This window comes from Chiloscyllium punctatum, chromosome 3, assembly GCF_047496795.1.
Source record: "Chiloscyllium punctatum isolate Juve2018m chromosome 3, sChiPun1.3, whole genome shotgun sequence".
In the NCBI taxonomy this organism is placed as follows: Eukaryota; Metazoa; Chordata; class Chondrichthyes; order Orectolobiformes; family Hemiscylliidae; genus Chiloscyllium; species Chiloscyllium punctatum.
Window position 1 is genome coordinate 82923672 of NC_092741.1, and position 24877 is coordinate 82948548.

The window sequence follows — 24877 nt, forward strand, 5'->3', positions numbered from 1 at the left end:
CACTTGATTGGCACCATGTCTACAAACAGTTAATCCCACCACCACCGGTGCTCATTGGCAGCAGTGTGTACTATCTACAAGATCCACTTCAAAAATTCACTAAAGATCCTTACATAGCACCTTCCAAATCCACGACCACTTCCATCTAGAAGGACAAGGGCAGCAGGTACTTGGGAACACGACCGCTTGCTAGTTCCCCTCCAGATCACTCACCACCCTGTCTTGGAAACATACCGCTGTTTCTTCACAGTCGCTGGGTCAAAATCCCGGTATTCCCTCCCTACCGGCATTGTTGGTCAACCCACAGCAAGTGGACTCTATCAATTCAAGGCAGCTCAGCACCACTTTCTCAAGGGCAAATAGGGATGAGCTATCAAAGCTGGTAAGCCAGCGACACCCAAGTCCCAAAAATGAATTTTAAAAATCCAAAGATGCTAAGTGGATTGGAATGACTTATCTATCTCTTCTCAAAGGAACAAGTCCACTATGGAATTACTGGTAACACTTTTTAACAGATTTCAGCCAGATTAGAAGATTCCAAATACAGTATTGTTAAAGTCCTAAAATCTCGCTTCAGTAATGTACTTCTCCATGGTATGAATAAAGAAAGATTAAAAGGAACAGAAGCAGGCCATTAATCCCATTGAACCTTACCTGCCATTCAATATGATCATGACCGACTGAAAACTTCAATACCTTTTATCCACCTCATCCACATAACTTTATACATCATTAGGAATCAGGAATCTATCAATTTCTACCTTCGTCATACACAAAGACTATGCATCCATAGCTCCCTGTAGTAAAGAATTCTCAAGGTTCACAAGTGACTAAAAATATAAAAGTTGCCTCAATCTGGATCGAGGTGGCACTTCCCTTTTGTTTTAGACTACCCAACCAGGAGAAACATCTTTCCTACATCTATCATGTATATCTCTTCCAATATTTTGTAAGTCTCACTGAGATTATCTCTCATTCTTCAAAACTCTAGAACATATAGCAGCGGTTTAACCAAACTCTCTTCATAGGACAGGCCTGCTGTCCTGGGAACAAGTCTTAACTTTGGTTGCATTCTCTCTATGGCAATAGTATTTTTCCTGAGGTAAGGAGACCAAAACTGCACATTGTAGTCTGGGTGCAATCTAATTAAGCTTCTATATAACTGAAGCATGTTCATGATCTGGTAATACAGAAGACTGTGAGAGACAACTACACGGCAGTTTATTAAACAAACAAACATAAAATAGTGTGGTGAAACTGTCTTCACAAAATGAATCTTTTCAGGAAAAATATGAAAATACATCCTTGTTACTAACAGCAAATTCAGTTTTAAATGCAAAGTATTGTCACAATAAAATATTTAATCATGATGTCTATTAGTTGTTGATTAGCATAATTCCTTGACAAAAACTAATAGTTAGCAAGTAAATTGTCCTTGATGAGAGAATTACAATGTCAAGCCTCAATAGTCACACCTTTAGTGTAAGAGACGCTAGAATATATCCAGAGAGTCTGAACTTTCAACTGTGTTTTCAACATTTTGTATTTCTTGAGGTTGCGTAACAATTTCTTATACGGGGGGTGCAAACTTGTTGCCATTTGAGCTCAGTCTTTTTTTTCAAATAATGTTGCATCCCTTCATTACTGTGCTTGATTTCTAAGAAATTAAGTGCAAGAGTAAGCTGCAAGCTTGATGTGGTCAAGTTTCAGTTCTCACCTTTTTCTTCCAAGATTTTAAATGCAATTCTGGGTTCAGCTAGTTTTATGAAAAAAAACCAGTGGATTATGGTTTCGAACTAAAATTATCAGGATCAAATATTACATCGTGGTTGTCATTGTGAGAGTTTACGGGAAAAAAAAACAGGAATTCCATATGAAATTGAGTATATTTCTAATCAGATGTGACCCAAATAGTTCAAGCTGCTGCCCTTGGCTTTGGATTGTGAATTATACTTATAGATATGTTTAGTTCACAGGAAAAGATCTTTTAACCATATAATCTCTTATTATTACTGAATTACTTTTTATAGATTGCCTCATAGTTCAGATTCATAACACATGCAAATTAGCTAAAAGGTTGAACCACATAAATAAACAGGGCTAATTATACCAAGGTATAATTCTTGGGAGGGGATCTTGTGGTGCAGTGGTACTGACCCGAACTCTATACCAGAAGGCCTGGGGTCAAGTTCCACCTGCTTCAAAGATGTGTCATAAAATTTCCGAATAAGTTAATTTTAAAAATAGGTATTTTTCGATCTTTATGCCCAGATTTTGCAGCTATGACATCAGCTATGCTTCTTTCATTATTCTGGAAAACAAAATCTGCACATGCACAAAGGTGGAAATTCAGAAATTACCACCAGTAACACCTTGATCCTCCATGGGGTGCCCAGTTGCAATCTTTGTGCAATCAATTTAGATTTAGCCAATTGATATGAACTTCATTTGATGCACTATTCTTGCCACAAGATTGAAATGTGCTAAATGAGATTCAAAGGTTTTAACCATACATCAATAACAATTACTAAACACCATGTGAGTGTCCTGCCCTAAGAGTATTTAGATTATTTTTAAATCTTTATTTTTCTTTCAAAAATACCTTAACCCATGTGTATGTCTTAATCTTAACTCCTCCTGCGACAAAATTATTCAAAAGTAAAAAATTATCAGCGCTTTTTACTCCCAAGTTTATGATTTGAAAATGTTCTAATGTGATTAAATGGCTGACCTAATGATTTTACAGTTATTATACACCATGGATACCCAATAGATGGCCCTAGATTCAAAGTCACATTGGAATAGAGGAAATCAACAATTCCAGAAGTTGTTAAACCTTTGCAAGCATCTTTCTTTAAATTCAATAGGAAAACTGTCCCTTCACTGTTACTGTGAAATTCAGACCATTAGTATTGCCAGCCTTTTTGCTCACAGTTCTCCCATAATCACTGCCCTCTCGGCACTGACACAAAAAACGTATCTGTCACCAATAAGTTTATTCCAGCACCAAGACCTTCTGAATTATAAACATATATTTTTCTGGCCCAAAATTATATCGTATTAATCAAACAAGACCTTCCTTCACTCTTAAACAAAAACATGCAATTTTACTTTTTGCAATTCTACGAGAAAGTGACAAAAATGGTGGATGAAGGTAAAGCAGTAGATGTGGTGTATATGGACTTCAGTAAGGTGTTTGACAAGGTTCCACACAGTAGGCTATTGAACAAAATACGGAGTTTCAGGATTGAAGGCGATTTAACGGTTTGGATCAGAAATTGGCGAGCTGAAAGAAGACAGAGGGTGGTGGCTGATGGGAAATGTTTATCCTGGAGCTCAGTTACCAGTGGTGTGCCGCAAGGATCTGTTTTGGGGCCACTCTGTTTGTCATTTTTATAAATAATCTGGATGTGGGCATAGGAGGATGGGTTAGTAAATTTGCGGATGACACTAAAGTAGACAGAGTTGTGGATAGTGCCGAAGGATGTTGTGGGTTATAGAGAGACAGAGATATGATGCAGAGCTGGACTGAGAAGTGGCAAATGGAGTTACATGTGGAAAAGTGAGGTAGTTCACTTCAGAAGAAATAATAGGAATGCAGAGTACTGGGCAAATGGTAACATTCTTGGCAATGTAGATGAACAGAGAGATCTCAGTGTCCTGGTGCATAAATCTACGGGTGGCATGGTAGCTCAGTGGTTAGCAATGCTGCCAGGGTCCCAGGTTTGATTCCAGCCTCAGGGGACTGTCTGTCTGTGTGGAGTTTGCACATTCGCCCCGTGGCGGCATGGGTTTCCTCGGGGTGCTCCGGTTTCCTCCCACAGTCCAAAGATGTGTAGGTCAAGTGAATTGGCGATGTTAAATTGCCCATAGTGTTAGCTGCATTAGTCAGAGGGAAATGGGTCTGGGTGGATTAATCTTCGGAGGGTCATTATGGACTTGTTGGGGGCCTGTCTCCACGCTGTAGGGAATATAATCTAATCTAAATCCCTGCAAGTTGCCACCAGGTTGATAGGATTGTTAAGAAGGCATATGATGTGTTGGCGTTTATTGGTAGGGGGACGGAGTTTAGGATCCACGAGGTCATGCTTCAGCTGTACAAGACGCTGGTAAGGCCACACCTGGAGTGTTGCAGTTCTCTTCACCACATTATAGGAAGGATGTGGAAGCTTTGGAAAGGGTTCAGAGGAGATTTACTAGGATGTTGCCCGGTAAGAAAGGAAAGGCTGAAGGAACTGAGGCTGTTTTCAGTGGAAAGAAGAAGGTTGCGAGGTCACTTAATTGAGCCATACAAGATAATCAGATGGTTAGATAGGATGGACAGTGAGAGCCCTTTTCCTCGGGTGGTGAAGGCTAACACGAGGGGACATAGCTTTAAATTGAGGGGTGATAGATTTAGGACAGATATTAGAGGTAGTTTCTTTACTAAGAGAGTAGTAGTGGCGTGGAATGGCCTGCCTGCAACAGTAGTAGACTTGCCGATGTTAAGGATATACATATAGATAATAATCGAACGGTGTAGGTTAGATGGGCATCAGATTATTTTCACAGGTTGGTGCAACATCACGGGCCGAAGGGCCTATACCACGCTGTAACATTCTGTGTTCTAATTGTTCAGAGAAAAGGCTAGAAACTGGCACCTTATACTTGCAGAGGGTCTTAGGATAAATAACTATATTTGCAAAATCTCTGAGAAGGGAATTGATATTTACAGGGAAACAATGTTATACATTGTTGAGATGTGCACATACGTTTCTATTAAATTTATTGACTAAACAATTGGGAACTTGAAACAAACCAACCATCAATATCTTTAGCTAGTTAGTCATCAGTGAATTAGGATGAGATAACAATTAGTGTATTTGTTCAATATTTATTTATTAATTTCAAAGCTGCCTGAAATAATAATCAATTTCCTCTAACTCTTTTTGGCTCGACCTTCCTGCCTGATCCCATCCTGCCAATTTTGTTTTGTGTCCACTTTTGGTCTGCATTCCTAATCCATCCGATCACTATTCTTGTCTGGTCATTTCAAGTTTGAGTGTTCTTTTAATCAACTCACAGCACCCTGCATCTCTCCTGACATTTTCCAAAAGTCACAGCAACACACAAAATTATTCTGAACACACTCAATGAATTTACAAACTTGTTTTGTCCAATCAACATGGAGATTAAAGACACCTAAGATTATTGTAGTAAGATATTTGTGTGTCTCATTATTTCATGATGTATACTCTATATTATAGTGTAGCTATTGTTAACAGTCTCATAAACTACATCCATCAATAGCTTTCCTTCGTTATGGCTTAGCTCCACCCAATCTGATTCTACATACTGTATCTTGACCTTCTGAGGCAAGATCACTTCAAGCTAATCTCACCCTTAACAGAGCTACTCCAACTCCATGTTCTTTCTTCCTTCCTCTTCAAATGTCAAATACCTTTGAATATTCAGGTCCCAGCCTTGCTCCCCTTTATAATCACATTTCTGTAATGACTATCATATCATAGCACAAACAGAAATCAATGACTATCAATTCATCCAAATTATTATGAATTCAGCAAGAAAAATGGTTTAAAACAAAGGCTTTCAATTCTGCCTCGCTCCAATTGGATTTGGAGGGATGATTATCAGATTTTGGGTCTGCTGACTATGAGGCGCAACATTTTCTGCCAGGTAGGTCGAATCAAAGGCATTGGGGGGAAAGAAAAGGAAGAGCACCAGAAAGGCAATGACGGCCAAACCGTTAACAACAATTCCGAGCTGCAACTCACAGATCACCCACGTACTCTGTTCTCAAGCTCAACTGACTTAGCCTCACAAAGACAGAAAGCACTGGCTTTCACCTTCATGCTAAGTTTACCCAAGTGCAGCGTATCAATTGTGACATTGTGGCCTGCAAGCTGTCCAGCAATCCTTTGTGAGATCATTAACTGGAAGGACATCTACTCACTTGATGTCCAACTCGTCTAAGACTATAAGAATTTCCTCACATGCATGCTCATTTTCCTACCTGCTACTAGGACTCATTCATCCTCCACAAGTCCAGGTTGCCTGAGAATTTCACTTGTGTGAATAGATTTTAGGGGACATCCTTTGAAGAAAATGTTATTCATTGACCTTTGGGAGTCACAGGCAGAAACAAAAGCTAATAAAAAAACAAGTAATTTACTTGGAAGAACAATTACTGATCAGACTACTACACTTCTGATCAGATAATTCTGATATCTGGACAGGTCAATTGATATTTTCAACTCTCTTTCGATTTCATTGTGGTAGTATGAACCTTGAGGACAGTAAGGCCTGAGAAGCAAATATCTCGGGAGGACGAGCTGGAAGTGAGAGAGAAGGTAAAGGAAGATCGCCATCAACAGAGATGTTCCCTGCTGCATGTCTGCCAACTTTCCGGAGGAGGACCTCAATCCTCTCCATCAACATTCCCTATAATGAGCTGTATAATATTGTGAAAAAACATGTACACCTCATGAGCCTTCGTGCAAACCATAACCACAAAGCCCAGTCATTCTGAACAGTCAGTCAGTCAGCCAGTTCATAGCACTGGAGTTCCAGCTTCTGATTAAGCGCAAGTCCAGTATGAGAATGCAGCAGGAAGCTGGCTCAGGGAAGGGGAAGAGGCCAGCTCACAACTCAGAAGTTCTAGGAATGGGGAGTTTATAGTTTATCATATGTAGTGACCCAGAAGACCAAGCAACACTAGATTGAGAAAGCAGGAGGTAATGCAAGTAACATCCTTTCTTCATGATTTTAAACTTGTTTTCTTGATTAAAAAAAATTAAAATATGTCCAAAGAAACGCAAAGGAATCTTCAAGCTCCATATAAAACAAATCCTGTGCATATTTCAAAAAGAAATGCCTTTCCAAGAGCAACAAAATTGAAATGCCATCTCCAGCACATTTACAGAAGATACAAACTGTGAAACCAACAATGTCCTATGTACCAAAACAAAAACAGAAATTAGTGGAGAAACTCAGCAGATCTGGTAGGATCTGTGGGAAGAAAGCGGCATTAACATTTCGAGTCTGGTGACTTTTCATCAAAACTGTTCATAGCTGGGAAAAAGTGATATCTATGATGAAGCCAAAGTAGGGTGAAGGAGAGGGGTGAGCACATAGGTGGAGACACAGACCAGACAGAGACAGACACGAAAGGGGTAGGCAAACAAAGAAATTATGGATAGTAAACTACGACAGAAAAAAGCTGAATAAGTGATAATAAGAGCTAAGAGTGCAAAAATAGGTCAGCTGTGCTGAATGCAACTTATAAAATGTGATAAAGGGCCGAGAATGGATGACTGTGGTAGAGCAACACATGTCAAAACAGGGCCAGATGTGGGATGGATGAAAAAAACATGAAAAGATGATATCAGGCTGTAAACATATTGAACTCGATATTGGGTCTGACAGACTGCAGAGTCCCTTGCACTAAGGCTCACTGGAACACTGCAGCACATCTACAACAAACTTTGGAGAGAGACTGTGATGTTTGTCTTTTTAACTTTGCTACTTGCTTTTCTGACCTATGATTATATTGTGTATAGCTGTAATATAACTTTTTCTTGATTCCTCTGTTCTGTAACTAAAGATTGTACCTAGGAACCTTTACACCTATGATGGCACTGTAAGTGACGACTTATAACTTTTTCACTGTATTCATTAAGTACATGTGACAATTAAGCTTATTAAATTAAATTCAATTGGAAGCTCAAGGTCATTTTTCTAGTTCAAACATAGATGTCCTGCAAAGCAGTCAGCCAACCTGTGTTTCATATCCCTCATGTAGAGGGAACCACATTGTGAACAGCAAATACAGTAGATTATATTAAATTAAGCATAGATGCTTCACCTGGAAGATATATTTGGGGCCTTGGGCGTGAGGAGAAAGTAAACGAGCACATGCTACATCTTCTGCCATTGCAAGGAAAGATGCTAGGACTGTCGGCACATGTTGAGAGTGAAAGAGGACTGGACCAAGGTTTCCAAGTGGGAATGGGCCCTGTGTAAGGCTGACAAGGAAGGGGAGGAGAATGTGTGTTTGGTTGCAGCATTCCACTGGAGGTGACAGAAATGGCAGCTTACAATCCTTTGGATGCAGCCTATCCAACCTACCATTTGAACTCAAACCCTCCATTTCTGGCAACATCCTGGTAAATCTTTTCTGTTCTTCTCCAATTTAATAACATCCTTCCTAAAGAAGGGCAACCAGAACTGTACATGTACTCCAAAAAAGGCCTCATCAACATCATGTACAACCTCAACATTCCAAATTCCATATGCAAAGATCTGAGCAATGAAAGCAAGCGTGCTACATGCCTGCCTACATGTGATGCAAATTTCAAAGAACTTTGTACCTGATCCTCTAGATATTTCTGCTCTACAAGTCTACATAGGGCCTTACCATTAATTATGTAAGTCCTGCCCTTTTCTGTTTTACTAAAATGCAATAGTCCATGGTTATCCAAATCAAACTCCACCTGCCACTCCTCAGCCCATTGACCCAATTGATCAAGATCTCTTTGTAATCTTAGATAACCTTCTTCACTGTGACAGAGATGGAGAAACTGGGAGAATGGAATGGAGACATTAAAGGAAGTTGGGTGTGAGGATTTATAGTTGAAGGAACTGTGGAAATTGAATCAAAATGAATTGAATTAGCTTTATTGTCACAAGTACTCAAATGAGCACATTGAAAAGTTGATAACTCATCACAGCAACATTCAGGTACAAAGTAACCACTTCTTCAGCTCCAAGATTAGTTACAGTGTAACAATGTCCCCAACACACAGTACCATCTTAGGTGTCAGTAGGTTTGCAGTGTATATTGGTGACCAGCCAATCCCCAGACATGGGAAAAGAGACAGTCGAGGAAGGGGAAGTGAGGATTTGGAAATGAACTAGGTGAAGGTGAGGGAAGACTGGAAATAGGAAGTGAAAATGATAAAAGAGAGAGAGGGAAGCAGCACCAAGGATGTCATCGATACACCAGAGAAAGAGTTATGAGTGGGAGCCGGAGTCAGACTGGAACAAGGAATGTTCCACATATCCCACAAAGACACAGGCATAACTGGGGCCAATGCTGGCACCGATGGCCACATCTTTGACTTGAAGTGACAAGAATTAAAGGAGAAGTTGTTCAAAGCAAGGACAAGCTCAGCCAGATGGAGGAGGGTGGTGGTGGATGAGGTCGGCTCAGGCCTTTTATCAAGGAAGTAGTGGTGGGCCTAGAGCATCCTGATGAGGGATGCGCATGTAAAAGGGTTTGCACGTTCATTGAGGATACGGCTGCAGCCTGCAAACTGGAAATTCTGAAACTGACACACAAATAAGGGGATTGGAAAGGGGAGAAAAAAATTGCTTCAAGGGAGGAAGAAATAAGTTCTGTAGGGCAGGAACAAGCAGAAGCAATGGATCTGCCTGGGCAGTCCTGATTGCGGTTTTTGAGAAGGCAAAAGAGGGCTGGACAGGGTTAGGGGTCAATGAACTCAGAGGCAGCATTAAGGAGATTTCCAGATGAGATGAGGTTTGTGACAATCGTGGACACAATGGCCTGATGTTCAATGGTGGGATCATGGTCCAAGGGAAGATTGGAGATGGTGTCTAAGGTTTGGCATTTAGTGTCCACAATGTAGAGGTCAGTACACAAGACAACAGCACCACCCTTGCCAGCAGACCCAATTACAAAGTCAGGGTTGGATCGGAGGTCATGGAGTGCAGTCAATTCAGAGGAAGATAGGTTGAAATGGGTAAGGTCGGGGGCACAGAAACTGAAGTCACTAATGCCACGTCAACAGTTCTCAATAATCAGATCAAGCTCAAGCAAAACGCCAAAAAAGGGGTAGGTGGAGAGAGAGTGTTGGAGACAGGTGAAGGGGTCTGAGAGATTGGGAGAGGACTCCTCTCTGAAGAATTGGGCATGGAGGTGACAGAAGAAAAGTTCAATGTCAGGCTGTGCCTGAAACTCATTGAGGTGGGAGTGCAGAGGGATAAAATTAAGGCCAATGCTGAGGACAGAACATTCAACATCAGAGAGTAGAAAGTCAAAGGAATAGTAAATACCCAACAAATGGTGGGATTAGGGAAAAGGATGGAATCAGAGGGAAGGAGAGATGAGCAATATTCCTGAAGTTGTTCCAACTTGTATTCCTTAATGGCCCTGAAAGGAAGAGAAAACGTTTTCTGTTAGTTCGTCAAGCGAGCTGGAGATTTAAGTGAAACTGGGAGGTGGGATGGCTCTGTGACAGAATGAGGCAGTGTTAATGGAGACAAAGGTCAAGAATATTCATACAGTGGATCATAGCAATCAGTGTAGGTCTCAGGATACAGAGAGAACAGCTGTCCGAGAAACTTTGTTCATCACATGGATACCTGTGATCCTAAGTGGATTCAAAACACAAAGGATGAAACTTCAGTGGTAATCCACGTGGGGTGAGTCTGATCCGGAGGCAGTCACGGAAGAGTGTGATGTGGCTAGGGAAGTTGAGTTTTGGCAAAGACTTTGTCAAATACCAAGAGAGAAAATGAAAGTAAAGGTGGAGAATAAGGTTAAAATGGAAATCCTGCTAAAGAGAGAAGAACTTCTTCAAGATGAACAAAGCTGAAAGAAATGTGGCAGTGAGTTAAACACTAAAACAAAGAACTGCAGATGTTGGAGATCTGAAACAAAAAGGTAAATTACTGGAAAAACTCAGGTCTGGCAGCATCTGTGAGAACAAAGTGGTATTAACATTTACCTTCCCTTTTCATCTATCTCTCTCTGGGCTCCATCTCCACTTATTCACTCAACGCTCCCTTTCCCCTTTCCTCCCAAACCTCCCCCCCACCCCCACTTCGGCTTTAGTATAAATACCACATCTTCCTAGCTACTAATAGTTCTGATGAAGACTCACTGGACTTATAATATTAATTCTGGTTTCTTCACACAAATGCTGCCAGACCTGTTGAGTTTTCCCAGCAATTTTTGTTTCAGTTTCAGATCTCTAGTATCCACCATTCTTGGTTTTATTTTAGTGCTCTATGCATTGTTTGTTCCAGAGTAAATGGTGAGCTCAGCACTGGGAAAAAAACAAATTGGATTACCTAAAGCAGCATTTGAACCAAAAAATCCACATAGATTCTGTTATTAATTTATGAAACTACAACAAAAATAGAATTTTACCAGAACATCAGGAGACTGAGAGATGAAGATGGAGTGTCCAAAGCACAAAATTGATCAATCCTGATACGGTGAAAGTTCTAATTGCAGTAAAGATGAATATATTCATGTTTTCTATGCAAGACATTCAGGTCATGTGGTAAAATATACAGCAATTACTGAGAGCTAATCCAAGAATTATACCTTTGAATCTGTGGAGTGAATTAACTTTGTCAAACAGTTTCTTGGTGAATGGTGCAAATCAGATTTTCATACATTAATAGTAGACATGAGCAGAGCTGTTTCAGTATAAAAAGTATTGATTTTGTAGAGCAAGTTTCAACTAGAATCTGAAATTGTTTGCAACTGTCTATGCAGAAAGTTTGAAACTGAACTGCTTGCAATGGAGTCTCCACTGAGATAGTAATCAAGCTACTTTATGTGTTTTAACCTTGATTTACAGAAAATGGTTTACATCATACAGAACTTCTTTGCTTGGAAAGAAAAATGCAATAATGGTATTGCTGAAAATTGAATCGAGCATTTCTCAGAACAGCACTGTTACTCATAGAGGATCTTGGAACAGATCATGCTCAGAGGCAGTCTCAATTGTGCATTATGTTAAAAAAAAGCTTCTAAGAACATACAATTAAGCGGACAATATTCATCAGCCACTTGTGAAGAATGGAAAATTCTTCGAATTGTCCTAAGTAACAGTATGTGGTACAGTGGCATTTTGACCTCTGAATGAAGTGAAGTGGCAGTCAAGACACTTAGCAGTTTCGCATTCATGCATTTACTGCAATGTCTTGATCAAACACTGCACAGAGCAAATGAATAATTGCAACAAACTAATAAACAAACAGTGCCTAAAAATGTTCACAAAAGCACAACATCATGTTGCATTGACAGTTCTGAACAATGATCCAAGTAAACTGGCGACACTGTACAAATTCTTTCAAAGCTATTCAATTTGCAAAGGACAAGCTCAACAAACTAAAGTAAAACAAAGAATTGCGGATGCTGGTCTCTGGATTCAAAATGTTAACAAAACATTTTCTTCCTAAAGATGCTGTCATACCTGCTGAGGTTCTCTACCAATTTCTGTTTTTGTTTCAATAAACTGAAGACTCTGCTGAGCATCTTTATTGAAGTTAAAAAGGTTCTGGTCGCTCTAGACAATTATGTTGACAGTGATACAATTGTTTCAACTCCTTTGTGACTATTTGGATAGCAGATTTCAGGAAGAGTAATTACTGAAGTGGTATGCATTTTAATCAGGCTGCAAATGCCAACATAACTGATAATGAATTTAATCTCAAAGTATCAAATTAGATGAATATCAAAATATTTCACTCTTATACCATACTATAAAGCAAGTGTGGCCATAAAGATATGTGAACAATATTCCAATTACAAATTTATGTTTGTGGAAAAAGTCTAGACAGATTCTATTCAGACAGATTTGATAAAGTCAACCAGTTTCAAGAAATGTCCATTTATCTGGGCAGTTGTGCAACATCTTAGACATCAAGTGCTGACTGTGAGTATGGATTCAGCCTAATGAGTTTGATAAAATAGATGACTTGAACAACCTGTCACAAATTAAGGCATACCTTTCATCCAAACAAAATATCAACCCAGATACGGTAAACAATTACGATTTAAATATCACGGATGCAGGAAGTTTGAAACAAACACATAGAATGTTGCAGAAACTCAGCAAGTCTGGCAGCATCTGTGGAGAAAGAAAAAGAGTTAAAACTTGAAGTTAGTATAACTTCTCTTCAGAGCTGGAGAAGTGGAGAACTGGAGTTCTGAAGAGGAGTCATATTGGACTCAAAAGATTCATTCTGTTTCGCTCACCAGACACTTGCTGAATTTCCCCAGTGTTATCTGTGTTTGTTGCAGTATGCTGTCACTGGGCAGGTAGAATAGATGTAACTGCAGAATAATGGCACTAGTGCGACTTGGGAGGGTTTAAATTAGAGTGGCAGATCAGCAAATTGAGGGGAAGATAGATGTTAGCACCAGTAAATCAGAAAGAAAGAAAGAACAGGTAGAGACAGTAAATGAACACAATGATACTAATGGGCTGAACTATGTTTATTTCAACATAAGGAGTATTATAGGTAAGGCAGTTAAGCTTAGAGCCTGGCTCACTACATGGGACTATAATGCTGTGGCCACTCCAGAGACCTGGTCATGATTGGGACAGGACTGGCTGCTCAAAGCTCCAGGATTTCATTGTTGACTACATAGAGGAAGGTAAAACAGGTGGAGGAGTTGCATTATTAATTAGGGAGATGTTACATCTGCACTCAGAGGATATAGTGGATTGCTCATCCATTGAGGGAATATGGGTAGAGTGAGTGACTTTAACTTCCCCAATATTGACTGGTACTCCTTTAGAGCAAGAGGCTTAGACGGTGCAGGATTTGTTAGAACCATTCAAGACCAGTTCATGAAAGAGTATGTGGATAGTCCAACTAGAGAAGGGGCCATACTGGGCCTTGATTTGGCTATTGAGCCTGGTCAGGCTCAGTGGGAGAGCATTTTGGAAGTAGTGATCACAACTCCTTAAGTTTTAAGATAGCTATGAACAAGGACAGGTCAGGAAAGTATTAAATTGGGGGAAGGCAAATTATATCACTATTTGGTAGGAGCTAGGGAGTGTTAATTGGGAGGAGCTGTTATCAGGCAAGTCCACATTTGACATGTGGGAATTGTTAAGAACAGCTGATGAGCGTTCAAGACCGGCATTTTCGAGAAAGAAGGACGGACATGGATGGCAAGGTTAGATACCCTTGGATAACAAGGGAGGTTGTGAATTTAGTCAAAAGGGAAAAAGAAGCATATGTAAGGTTTAGGAAGCCAAAATCAGACAGTGCCCAAGATGAATATTATTAAAGCAGGAATGTACTCAAGTAGGAAATTAGAAGAGCAAGAAGCCATGAAATGACGTTGACAAGGATGGTTAAAGAGAATCCTAAGGCTTTCAATAGATACGTTGAAAACAAGAGGATAACTAGAGAGAAGGTAGGACCACTCAATGATAAAGGAGGGAACTTGTACTTGGAGACAGAGGATCTGAACGAGATCCTAAATGAATATTTTTCATCAGTATTCACCAGGAGAAGAAATAGAGAATAATTAGATTTGTGTGGAGCATGCTAATATGCTTGGGCATTTTGAGATCAAGAAAGAAGTGGTGTTGATCTCTTGAAGAGCAGTAAGGTGGCTATGACCCCAAGGCCCAATAGCATCTACCCCAGTTACTGAGAGGCAAGAAAGGAGATTGCTGGGGCCTTGACCAAGATCTTTGTATCCTAGCTAGCCACTGGCGAGGTCCTACAGGAATAGCAAGTAACTAATGTTGTTCCTTCGTTTGAGAAGGGAAATAGAGATAATCCAGGAAACTACGGACCGGCGAGTCTTACATCAGTGGTTGGGAAACTATTGGAGAGAATTCTTCAGGATACCATTTATGCACATTTGGAAAAGCATGGCCTTGTGCAAGGCAGGCCATGTCTTAGTAACTTGATTGAGACTTTCGACGAGGTGACGAAGGTGATCGATGAGGGTAGAGTAATGGATGTCGTTTACATGGATTTTAGTAAGGCTTTCAACAAGATCCCTCACGGCAGGCTCATCCAGAAGATTAAGATGCGTGGGATCCACAGTGAGTTGGTTGCATGCATTCAGAATTGGCTTGCCCATAGAATATAGAGTGTAGTAGTGGAAACGTGATTTTCAGGCTGGAAGTCAGTGACTGGAGATGTTCCGAAGGGAGCTGTACTGGGCTGTTTGTGAAATATGCAAATGATTTTGATGAAAATGTATATGGGTGGGTTAATAAGTTTGCAGATGATACAAAGATCAGAACAGCGATGGATAGTGTAGAAGATTGTCAAAGAATACAACGTGATGTAGATCAGTTCCAGATATAGACGGAGAAATGGCAAATGGAGTTTAATCCAGGTAAATGTAAGGTGCTGTACTTTGGGATATCAAACATTAAGGAAAAGTATAAAATTAATGGCAGGACTCTGAACAGCACTGATGTACAGAAGGATCTTGGGGCTCATGTCCATAGCTCCCTGAAAGTGGCCATGCAAATAGATGGGTTGGTAAAGAAGGTATATGACATGCTTGCCTTTATTGGTCAGGGAACTGAATACAGGAGTCAAGCTGTAGCTTTATAAGACTTAGGTTAGGTTACACTTAAGAGTATTGTGTTCACAGGAAGGAGATGGAGGTTTTGGAGAGGCTGCAGAACAGGTTTACCTGGATGGTGTGTGGATTAGAGGTTATGAGCTATTAGGAGAGACTAGAAGATCTTAGATTGTTATCTCTTGAGTGGGGGAGGGTGAGGGAAGACTTGATAGAAGTTAATAAAATTATATGATGCACAGAAACGGTTAACGGTCAACAGTCAGAATGTTCTTCCCAGAGTTGAAATGTCTAATACTAAGGGGCAGGTATTTAAGGTGAGAAGGGCAAAATTCAAAGGGGACGTGCAGGCCAATTTTTTTAAACACAGAGTGTAGTAGGATTTTGGAACGCACTGCTAGGGGTGGTGGTTGAGGCAGACACGATAAGGGCATTTAAGGGGCTTTTAGATAAGCATATGAATATACAAGAAATGGAGGAATATGGACCAATGGAGATTAATTTCTTTTGGCATCATGTTCAGCACAACATCATGGGCCGAAGGGCCCCCTCCTGTGCTGTATGTGTCCTGTGTTCAATGTTCTAATGGTAAGATACACTTTTGTCCAATGTTACAGCTTAGTTACTTATATGCAGAAAGGTGTATGTCACATGTACATTTGCAATGAGATCAATTCCCTTCTACTGAAGGTGCACAAGTTGACAAACAAAATACTTGTACAGCATTTTCTAATACAGTTAGACTCGGAAACAATCAGTCTTAGACTTCATTAAAGACAGTTAAGGCATTCTCAAGATGGTTATTAATTCTCCCAACATTGGGAGGGGGAAGAAATAGAGTACCTGCCTCGAAAAGGAGAAAAATGATCGAATCAAACTCCATACTCTTCTTAAAGATAGCTTAGTTTGCTCAGAACGCAAAATAATTGAGGTGGAAATAGACTCTAATCAGTTCCACAGCAGTAGACATCAGCTCAGGAATACATCAGTGAAAATGACATTTAAACTCTAGGTGAACAAGCAATTTTATTGCACAACTTCTTTTCTACAAATGCAGAAACTGTCTAAAAGAATTGAAAATCTTTACAACAAAAGTAACAAATAAACATAATTCTAACAATTTCTTTGTAGGGAGTCAAAGACAAATGTCAAATTTAATAACAAAAGAATTAGCAAAAGCAGATGGAGTTTCACATATGACAAAATAAGGAATGGTCAAATTATTTCTGAAAGCTATAGTTTGAATATCCAAATTAATTTTCCCAGTAACAAATGTGTTTCAAAAAAAAGGGCTCATGGCTCAGTGGTAGTATCCCTAGCTTTGAGCCAGAAGGTCCAGGTTCAAGTTCCAACTGCTCCAAAGGTGTGTCATGACATTTCCGAACAAGTTGCTTTCAATGATTTATAATTTCCTTGCTTTCACGTGCTATGCAACTATTAATAAAGTGCAGATATATTGTCACTTGTGCAAAATCAGGAAGCAACTTCTGGCAACTGCACAAGCACAGTTAAACATAGAAATCAGGAAATTTCCTGTCCTGTTCCTCCAAGATCTGTACTGAGATACATGTCATCATCATCTGACCTACTATTCATTATGCTGAATGATAAAGCTTGACACTTCCAATTAATATGCATTAAATGCATCAAAATAAAGAACTTATCCAATCCAGTAGTTTATTATTAAACAGTGTAGTCTGCTTTAATTGCTGGTAAAACAATCTCTCCAGTGCTGAAATGAACTTTTACACAGATGAATTCTTATTCCCTTAGCTTTTCATTATTGGTGGATTTTTAAAAATTATACACATCTTATTTTACTTTATCAGGTCTTTCATCTCTCTGCTTTTGCAACATTTCTTTGCTTCTATTTCACTATTTGTAGCTGATTAACACTGAATTCAGTATTCTGGCTGACATGTTCGATGTGCAGCTCATTAACAATTCTTCAATCCAATTAAGGAAATGGAGTTGCTGCTTCTACTCAGACAGAATTTGAGGAGGTTCAGTTTATGGATTGTTGATTGGCATCAAGTTGCCATTCAAATATCCATCGAAAGTGTCTAGGCAAGTGCAAGTCTAAAGAGTTGCTCAGGGCAAAGTTCAAAATAATAATTCACATTAAGTCTCCTCATCTTTATCAAACTCTTGAGCAAATGGGCACATTCAGTTAGAACAACAGAACACTACAGTGCAGTACAGGCCCTTTGGCCCTCGATGTTGCACTGACCTGTGAAACCAATCTGAAGTCCATCTAACCTAGACTATGCCATTCTCGTCTGTATGTCGATCCAATGATCATTTAAGTGCCCTTAAAGTTGGTGAGTCTACTGCAGTTGCACAGTGCGTTCCACACCCCTACCACTCTCTGAGTAAAGAAAGTATCTCTGACATCTGTCCTGTATCTAACACCGCTCAACTTAAAGCTATGCCCCTCATGCTAGCCATCACCATCCGAGGAAAAAGACTCTCACTGTCCACCTTAACTAACGCTCCAATTATCTTCTGTGTCTCAACTGAGTCACCTCTCAACCTTCTTCTCTCTAACAAAAACAGTCTCAATTCCCTCAGCCTTTCCTTGTAAGACCCTCCCTCCATACCAGGCAACATCTTGGTAAATCTCCTCTGAACCCTTTCCAAAGCTTCCACATTCTTCCTAAAATGCGGTGACCAGAACTGTACACAATACTCCAAGTGCAGCTGCACCAGAGTTTTAGATTAGATTAGATTAGATTACTTACAGTGTGGAAACAGGCCCTTCGGCCCAACAAGTCCACACCGCCCCGCCGAAGCGCAACCCACCCATACCCCTACATCTACCCCTTACCTAACACTATGGGCAATTTAGCATGGCTAATTCACCTGACCTGCACATCTTTGAACTCTTGAAGGAAACCGGAGCACCCAGAGGAAACCCACGCAGACACTGGGAGAATGTGCAAACTCCACATAGACAGTCACCAGAGGCTGGAATCGAACCTGGCACCCTGGTGCTGTGAGACAACAGTGCTAACCACTGAGCCAAGTGAACTTCAGGATAAATACTTCCCATCAACCACCACCCTCAGTCTTCTTTCAGCTAGCCAATTTCTGCTCCAAATCATTAAATCACCCTCAATCCCATGCCTCCATATTTTCTGCAATAGCTTACTGTGGGGAAACTTATCAAACGCCTTACTGAAATCCATATACAGCACATCAACCACTTTATCCTCATCCACCTATTTGGTCACCTTCTCAAAGAACTCAATAAGGTTGGTGAGACACGACCTACCCTTCACAAGACTGTGTTGACTATCCCTAATCAACTTGCTCCTTTCTAAATGATTATAAATCCTATTTCTTATAACCCTTTCCAACAATTTACCCACAACCGAAGTACAGTTCACTGGTCTATTATTACCAGGGTTGCCTCTACTCCCCTTCTTGAACAAGGTGACAACATTTGCTATCCTCCAGTCTTCTGGCACTATTCCTGTAGACAATGACAACAAAGATCAAAGCCAAAGGCTCAGCAATCTCCTCCTTGGCTTCCCAGAAAATCCTAGGATAAATCACATCCTGCCCAGGGGACTCAACTATTCTTACACTTTCCAAAATTGCTAACACCTTCTTCTTGTGAACCTCAATCCTGGTTCTTCAAGCCCGGTTGTTCATGCAATTATAGTCATGTTAACAAACCTGTTCAGACATTTTATGACAGGTAGGTAAGACTTCAGAGATAGAGACACTATCACAACATGGCATGACAGCTCATTGGTTAGCACAGCTGCCTCACAGGGCCAGGGGCCCTAGGTTCAATTCCACTCTCGGGTAAGTGTGTGCGTGAAGTTTCATGCTTTCCCCATGTCTGCATGGGTTTCAGCTGGGTGCTCCGGTTTCCTCCCATAGTCCTAAAACGTGCAGGTTAGGTGGATGGGCCATGCTAAATTTCCCATACTATTCAGGGAAGTGCAAACTAGGTGGATTAGCAAAGGGAAATGCAGGGTTACAGGAGAAGGTTGGGGGTGTGAATCTGGATGGGATGCTCTTCCAAGGGTCGGTGTGGAGTTGATGGATCGAATGGCCTGCTTCCATGCCGAAGGGAAGAGCCCTCACCATCTGATTATGTAATGGCTATTTATACTGCAGCTCAGTTTACCTGTGATTGCTCAGAAGAATCATACAGTAGAGATGACCCTTAAACCCAACAAGTCTGCACCAACAAATCTATTGTAAACCTACACTAATCCTCCTTTCCAGCACTTGGCTCACCGTCTTGTATATTATGTTACAACATTTCAAGTATCCTTATCAAACAACAAGATGTTGATCTCAATATCAAAAGCTACTAAATTTATACTACACAGACTTTCCACATCTAACCAAGTTGGCAATTTTCCATTTGTCACAGACAACCAGATTTCATTTCTTTCCCAAAATTATATTTACTTGAGTGTATTTAATGAACAGTATGATACTAGATAGGACAATTTTCCAGAAAAGTTTGTTGGTCTGAAATAATAACTTTCCCTATTTGCATAATCATATCTAAGCTCAGCAACGTAACCAATCTGATTCTTGCCTCTTGATTGGCTGTATTTAACTTGGCAGTCAACTCTTCCCGCAGGTTTTCCATCTGCTGTTTTAACTGATTTTTCTCATCTTCCATTCGTAATCGTTCCTTCTCAATATATTGATCCATTTCCTAAAAGGGGAAGAATTTTGAATTAGGCTTTTAAATAAATAAATGTAAATATACAATTTTATGCACACATAGATTCCTCCTACAGGATTTTAGAAGTTATTTTCAGGGTAGACTTTAGTGAACTGTGATGAAGTACCAAACTTTTATTTTGCCTACGGAAAGGCTTCCAAACTGAGTTATGGCATCTATTGGGGTCAAGACGAAAGACTTTCAGGTCACAAGTTCTGGAGTAGCAATGGCAGTTGGGGAGCACCTAAATAAGTGCTAACAGCAATGTGGATCCTTTAAATCATCACAGCTTTTTGAATATTAGGCATGGCATAACTGCTTAATCCTTGAAGCCCACTGTTTTCTTGCAAAATACATTGGCATAATAATGCCTTTTACTTCAATTTCATACATCTCTCCCATCCCCTGCTCTCTCAGAGCTCTCATCAACTCCCTGACTTCCTCCAATTCAAAGTCCACTGTCCCCTCCCATTACCTCATGCTCATCACATATGTTCTTATCTCTCATGCTCTCCCCCAACCCATTCACACTGTCATATCTATCCTCGACACATTTCAAGCATCAAATAGGATCACAATGGTTGCAAAGTGGTGGAAACACTTGCCTCCGTTTTGAAACAAAATTAAACATTTTCAGCTACACACATTACAAAACTGTTCAAAAGCCAGGAAAACACCCTTACAGCACAGAATTGAAATACAAACAGAAAAAAGATAGTTGATTGTTCAAAATTTTAATCTGCTTCTATCATCATCACTTCCAAAATTCTTCATTATTAAAAAAAAAGCAGCCTTCATTCTTTTCTATTCTAAATTTATTCCGTGTCATGCAGCTTATTTTGAGGGTTGGTTTGCTGCCACCTTAACTGCAGAGAATGCACTCACTGCGCATGTAGTCACGTCGTTTCTAATGTCACAGCCTGCAATGCCCAAGTAACTTCCTGGGTAACAAGGTATAGATTAGGAGACAGAAAAATGGAAGTTTGGTATATTAAAAGGAAGAGAATTGGGAAGTAAGTTTAACAACCTGATTATAATATTTAACTTTCAACTATGTTTCTATTATTTTAAACAATAAGAAACTAACCTTTATGCAATGTATTTATCTATTTTTGAATCTCATGAACCTTCATTCTACACAGGAACAAATATCAACTGCCCTTCCAGTATACCTCTACCATAACATCTTTTTTGTCTTTACTCTTACAAGGGATATGGTATCACTGGCAAGACCAATATTTGTTACCCATCCCTAATTGGCTACGAATGAATGGTTTGCTCAGTCACTTATGTGGATGGTGGCTATCACATTGCTGTGGGTCTATGTCACATGGCCAGACCAGAAAACAAAATGTGTTTCATTTCCAAAAGGACAAATTAACAAGATACATATTTACAACAATATTTGATAATTTCACAATCACTATTATAGAAACTAGGTTTATGTCATGAGTTGAAAACAACAACTGGAGACATACATGGTGGGAGGGCATTCTAACGAATCGAGTCGAGATGATTCTTCATCAAACCTTATATATATGCTATGAGTCATTAATTGAATTTAACTTCCACCTGCTGTCATGGTGACATTTGAACCCAGATCCCCAAAGCATTAGCCTAGGTCTCTGGATTACTTGCCCAGTGATACAACCCCTGCTCCAATATCTCTGCAGAATTCCAAATGGGGTGCAATGCCAGTTACAGAATTCAGGACAAAAGTGAACACCTTCCCTGCAGGCTTTGAGATCCTGCTATCATAGTCAAGTGGAGTTCAGAACGTACACTGGATGTGACAGTCACCAAGTTTTAATATCGCCCAAATAGGGTGATTAATGGAAAAATTCATTATTAGCACTTAAAAATACAAACAATAATCTCTGCTGTTGTCAGTGTAGGCAACAATCTTAAATTGCTGGCTGAGCCAATTGAGATAAATATAAGAAAAACATATTAAAAGATCAGTTGGTTGGATCGTGACTGAACCATTCTCCATACAACTAGCTACCAGTCCCAGAGTACAACAATATCTTAGTGTCAATTCATCGAGTGTTCTTAGAGCAGTAAATAACAAACATCAACCTTTTGCTCTCTCCACTTTTTATTAAAATAAGATGCTGTTTAATGTTCAATTCTCAACTGGAATTCAGTTCCAAATCAAAAATTAGAAAAATAAAAGTCAAGTATGATGGTGTCAACAATAGTCCTAACTGATCCAGTAACGTTTAACACACCATCCTGCTTTCCCAAGAATCAGTCTGGTAAACCTTTGTTGCATTCCCTCCATAGTCAGAATAAGATAGGGAGATAATCCTCAGATAAAGAGACCAAAACTCTACACAATATTCTAGATGCAGTCTCACCAAGGTGCTATACAACTACAGCAAGACATTCCTGCTCCTACACTCAAATCCTCTCATTATTAGGGCCAATGGTTCCAGGAATAAGAAACCTTTGTTGAGGATAGATTTAAGAATTTGGGACTATTTTTGCTGGAGATAAGGAGGCTGAGAAAAGATTGTTAGAGGTTCTCAAAATCATGATTGGCTGGATATTGTAGATATGAAGAGGCCCCCACTCATGAAAGGAAAATGAACATAGTTAAGGTATGAAATACACTAGATAAAAATAATGACTGCAGATGCTGGAAACCAGATTCTGGATTAGTGGTGCTGGAAGAGCACAGCAGTTCAGGCAGCATCCGAGGATGGAATACACTGCCTGGAAATGTGGAGAAGGCAGGTTCAAGTGTTCAGGGATGTGGGAAAAAGGCAGGAGATTGGCACTAGGTAATAAAATCATTGCAGGCACGATGGCCAAAATGGCCTCCTTCTGTATTGTAACAATTCTGAAAATCTGTGATAGCCCTTTCATAATACCATGTTTGTTCTGCCTGACGGTCTTTTTTTTAAACTCCGTCAACTACTTCGTTAATAATGATTCCAGCAATTTCCCAATGACAGACATTCAGCTAACTGGTCGATAATTTCCTAATTTTTTTTGTCTCCTGCCTTAACTGAATAGAGATTATCCAATCTATTGGGATTTAGACATTATCTAAGGAACTTTGGAAGATTACACCAATGTATCCTCTATTTCTGTAGCCTCTTATTTTAAGACCCAAGAACGGAACCCATCATTTGTAGAGAAATGGTAGCCTTTATCTCATTAGCTTACTGGAGTATTTTCTCTTGTGATAGTGATGGAAAATAGGAAATGCTAGAATCCGTTACTGAAGAAGAAATGGCAGCACGTTGAGAAAAGCTTAACACAATCAAAAGACTCAACATGGTTTTGTAAAAGGGAAACCATGTTTTATGAATTTGCTAGAGTTCTTTGAGGATACAAGGAAAATGAATCTAGTGGATATATTGTATTTGTATTTCCAGAAATATTTGATAAAGTGTTGGGGGTAATATGTTAATGTGGCCATGCATCTTAGAAAGAACATTGATCTTGAATGTCTAGTCTTGACTGGCAAGGTCTGCTCCAAGTCTATCCTATTTACATGGTAACAGTGCAACATGACACAAGGGAGAGTATTCTAAATGTGAAGATAGGATTTTGTCTCCACAAGAAATTTGGGTGGTCACTCTTACCAACACTGTCATGGGCAGATGCATCTGTGGCAGGCAGATTGGTGAAGAGAAGGTTAAATATGCTTTTCCTTCTGATTGGTTCCCTCACCACTTGACACAGGCCTAGTCTATTAGCAATGTTCTTTAGTGCTCAACCGGTGTAGTCAGCAGCGGTACGAGCAAAACATTACTTTCCGTGCCCTTGTCATCCTCAGTCCATCCTAACAATTGCTGTTCAACATGGAGTAGTATTGATTCAAGTACTCAGTAATCAAAGCTTCCTTGTTATGTTTGATCTGATGAGACTTCAGGTGGAAAGCATCTAAGGCAATTATCTCCTAACAGTATACAGTTGTGCTACCATCTTCTCTGCATTTATCTTGACAATGGCACAGGACACATCCAGAGATAGTGGTGGTTTCATTTTGACATTATCAGAAAGGCATGATTGAGTGAGTATGGTTTTGTTATAATTTTCATTGAATTCAAATTCCACCTCTTGTGGTTGAGATTCAAACTCCTAGAACAGTGCCTTTGATCTCTGAATTACGAGCTCAGTGATCGTACCACTTGGCCAGGTACTTGTACTGTTTGGTCTTTATTGATAGTGGATTGGAGGTTAAAATAGAGGAGGCTTGTTACAACAATATAGGATATTGATGAGGCCATACCAGAAATTCTACATCTTGATCCCTGTATTTGAAAGAATGTACTTGCAGTAGAGACAGTTCAAAAGTGATTAATTAGGCTGATTGCTGGAATGAACAGGTTGACTTCTTAAAAATGGTTAAAAAACTCAGACCTTTTAATATGAGAGTTTAGAAGGAGATGATCTTATTGATACATACAAAACTCTGAAGGGTTCGGACAAGGCAGATATTAATGGGGAAATCTCAACCTAGAGAACACAGTATAGAATAAGGAGATACTGACTTAAAGCTGGAATGTGAAAGAATTTATTTTCCAGAAGGAAGTGAATGCCTGGGATTCCCAATGTCAGATAATCATGAAGGCTAGATCACTGAAATAATTTAGAGGGGAGACAAACAGATTTTCCAAAAGATGGGGCAGATTCATCAATGATGTACTCCAGCTCCTATTTCTTAAGTTTTTACAATTGCTTTAACTTCATCCTTCACTCTTTCCTCTGGATTTTCTATTATTCAAAGACACTTTTTGATGTGAAAACAGATAGAAAATAATTGTTCAAAATCTCTGCCATTTCTTGTCTTTCTCATTGACTCCGCAGTTTCATCCTCTTATATTTAATTCAACAGTTCTCCT

At 39.7% G+C, this 24877-nt stretch overlaps 1 protein-coding gene across 13 annotated transcripts in view; it reads right to left on the reverse strand.

The window, feature by feature from the left end:
• Nucleotides 1-24877, reverse strand: part of fam184ab (family with sequence similarity 184 member Ab) — a 172494-nt gene that overhangs the window by 82001 nt on the left and 65616 nt on the right. For all 13 annotated transcript variants that reach the window (XM_072555907.1, XM_072555902.1, XM_072555910.1 and 10 more), the window contains exon 6: nucleotides 19887-20009. In XM_072555907.1, the coding sequence (XP_072412008.1) occupies nucleotides 19887-20009 (123 nt within the window). The remainder of the gene's footprint in view (nucleotides 1-19886; nucleotides 20010-24877) is intronic.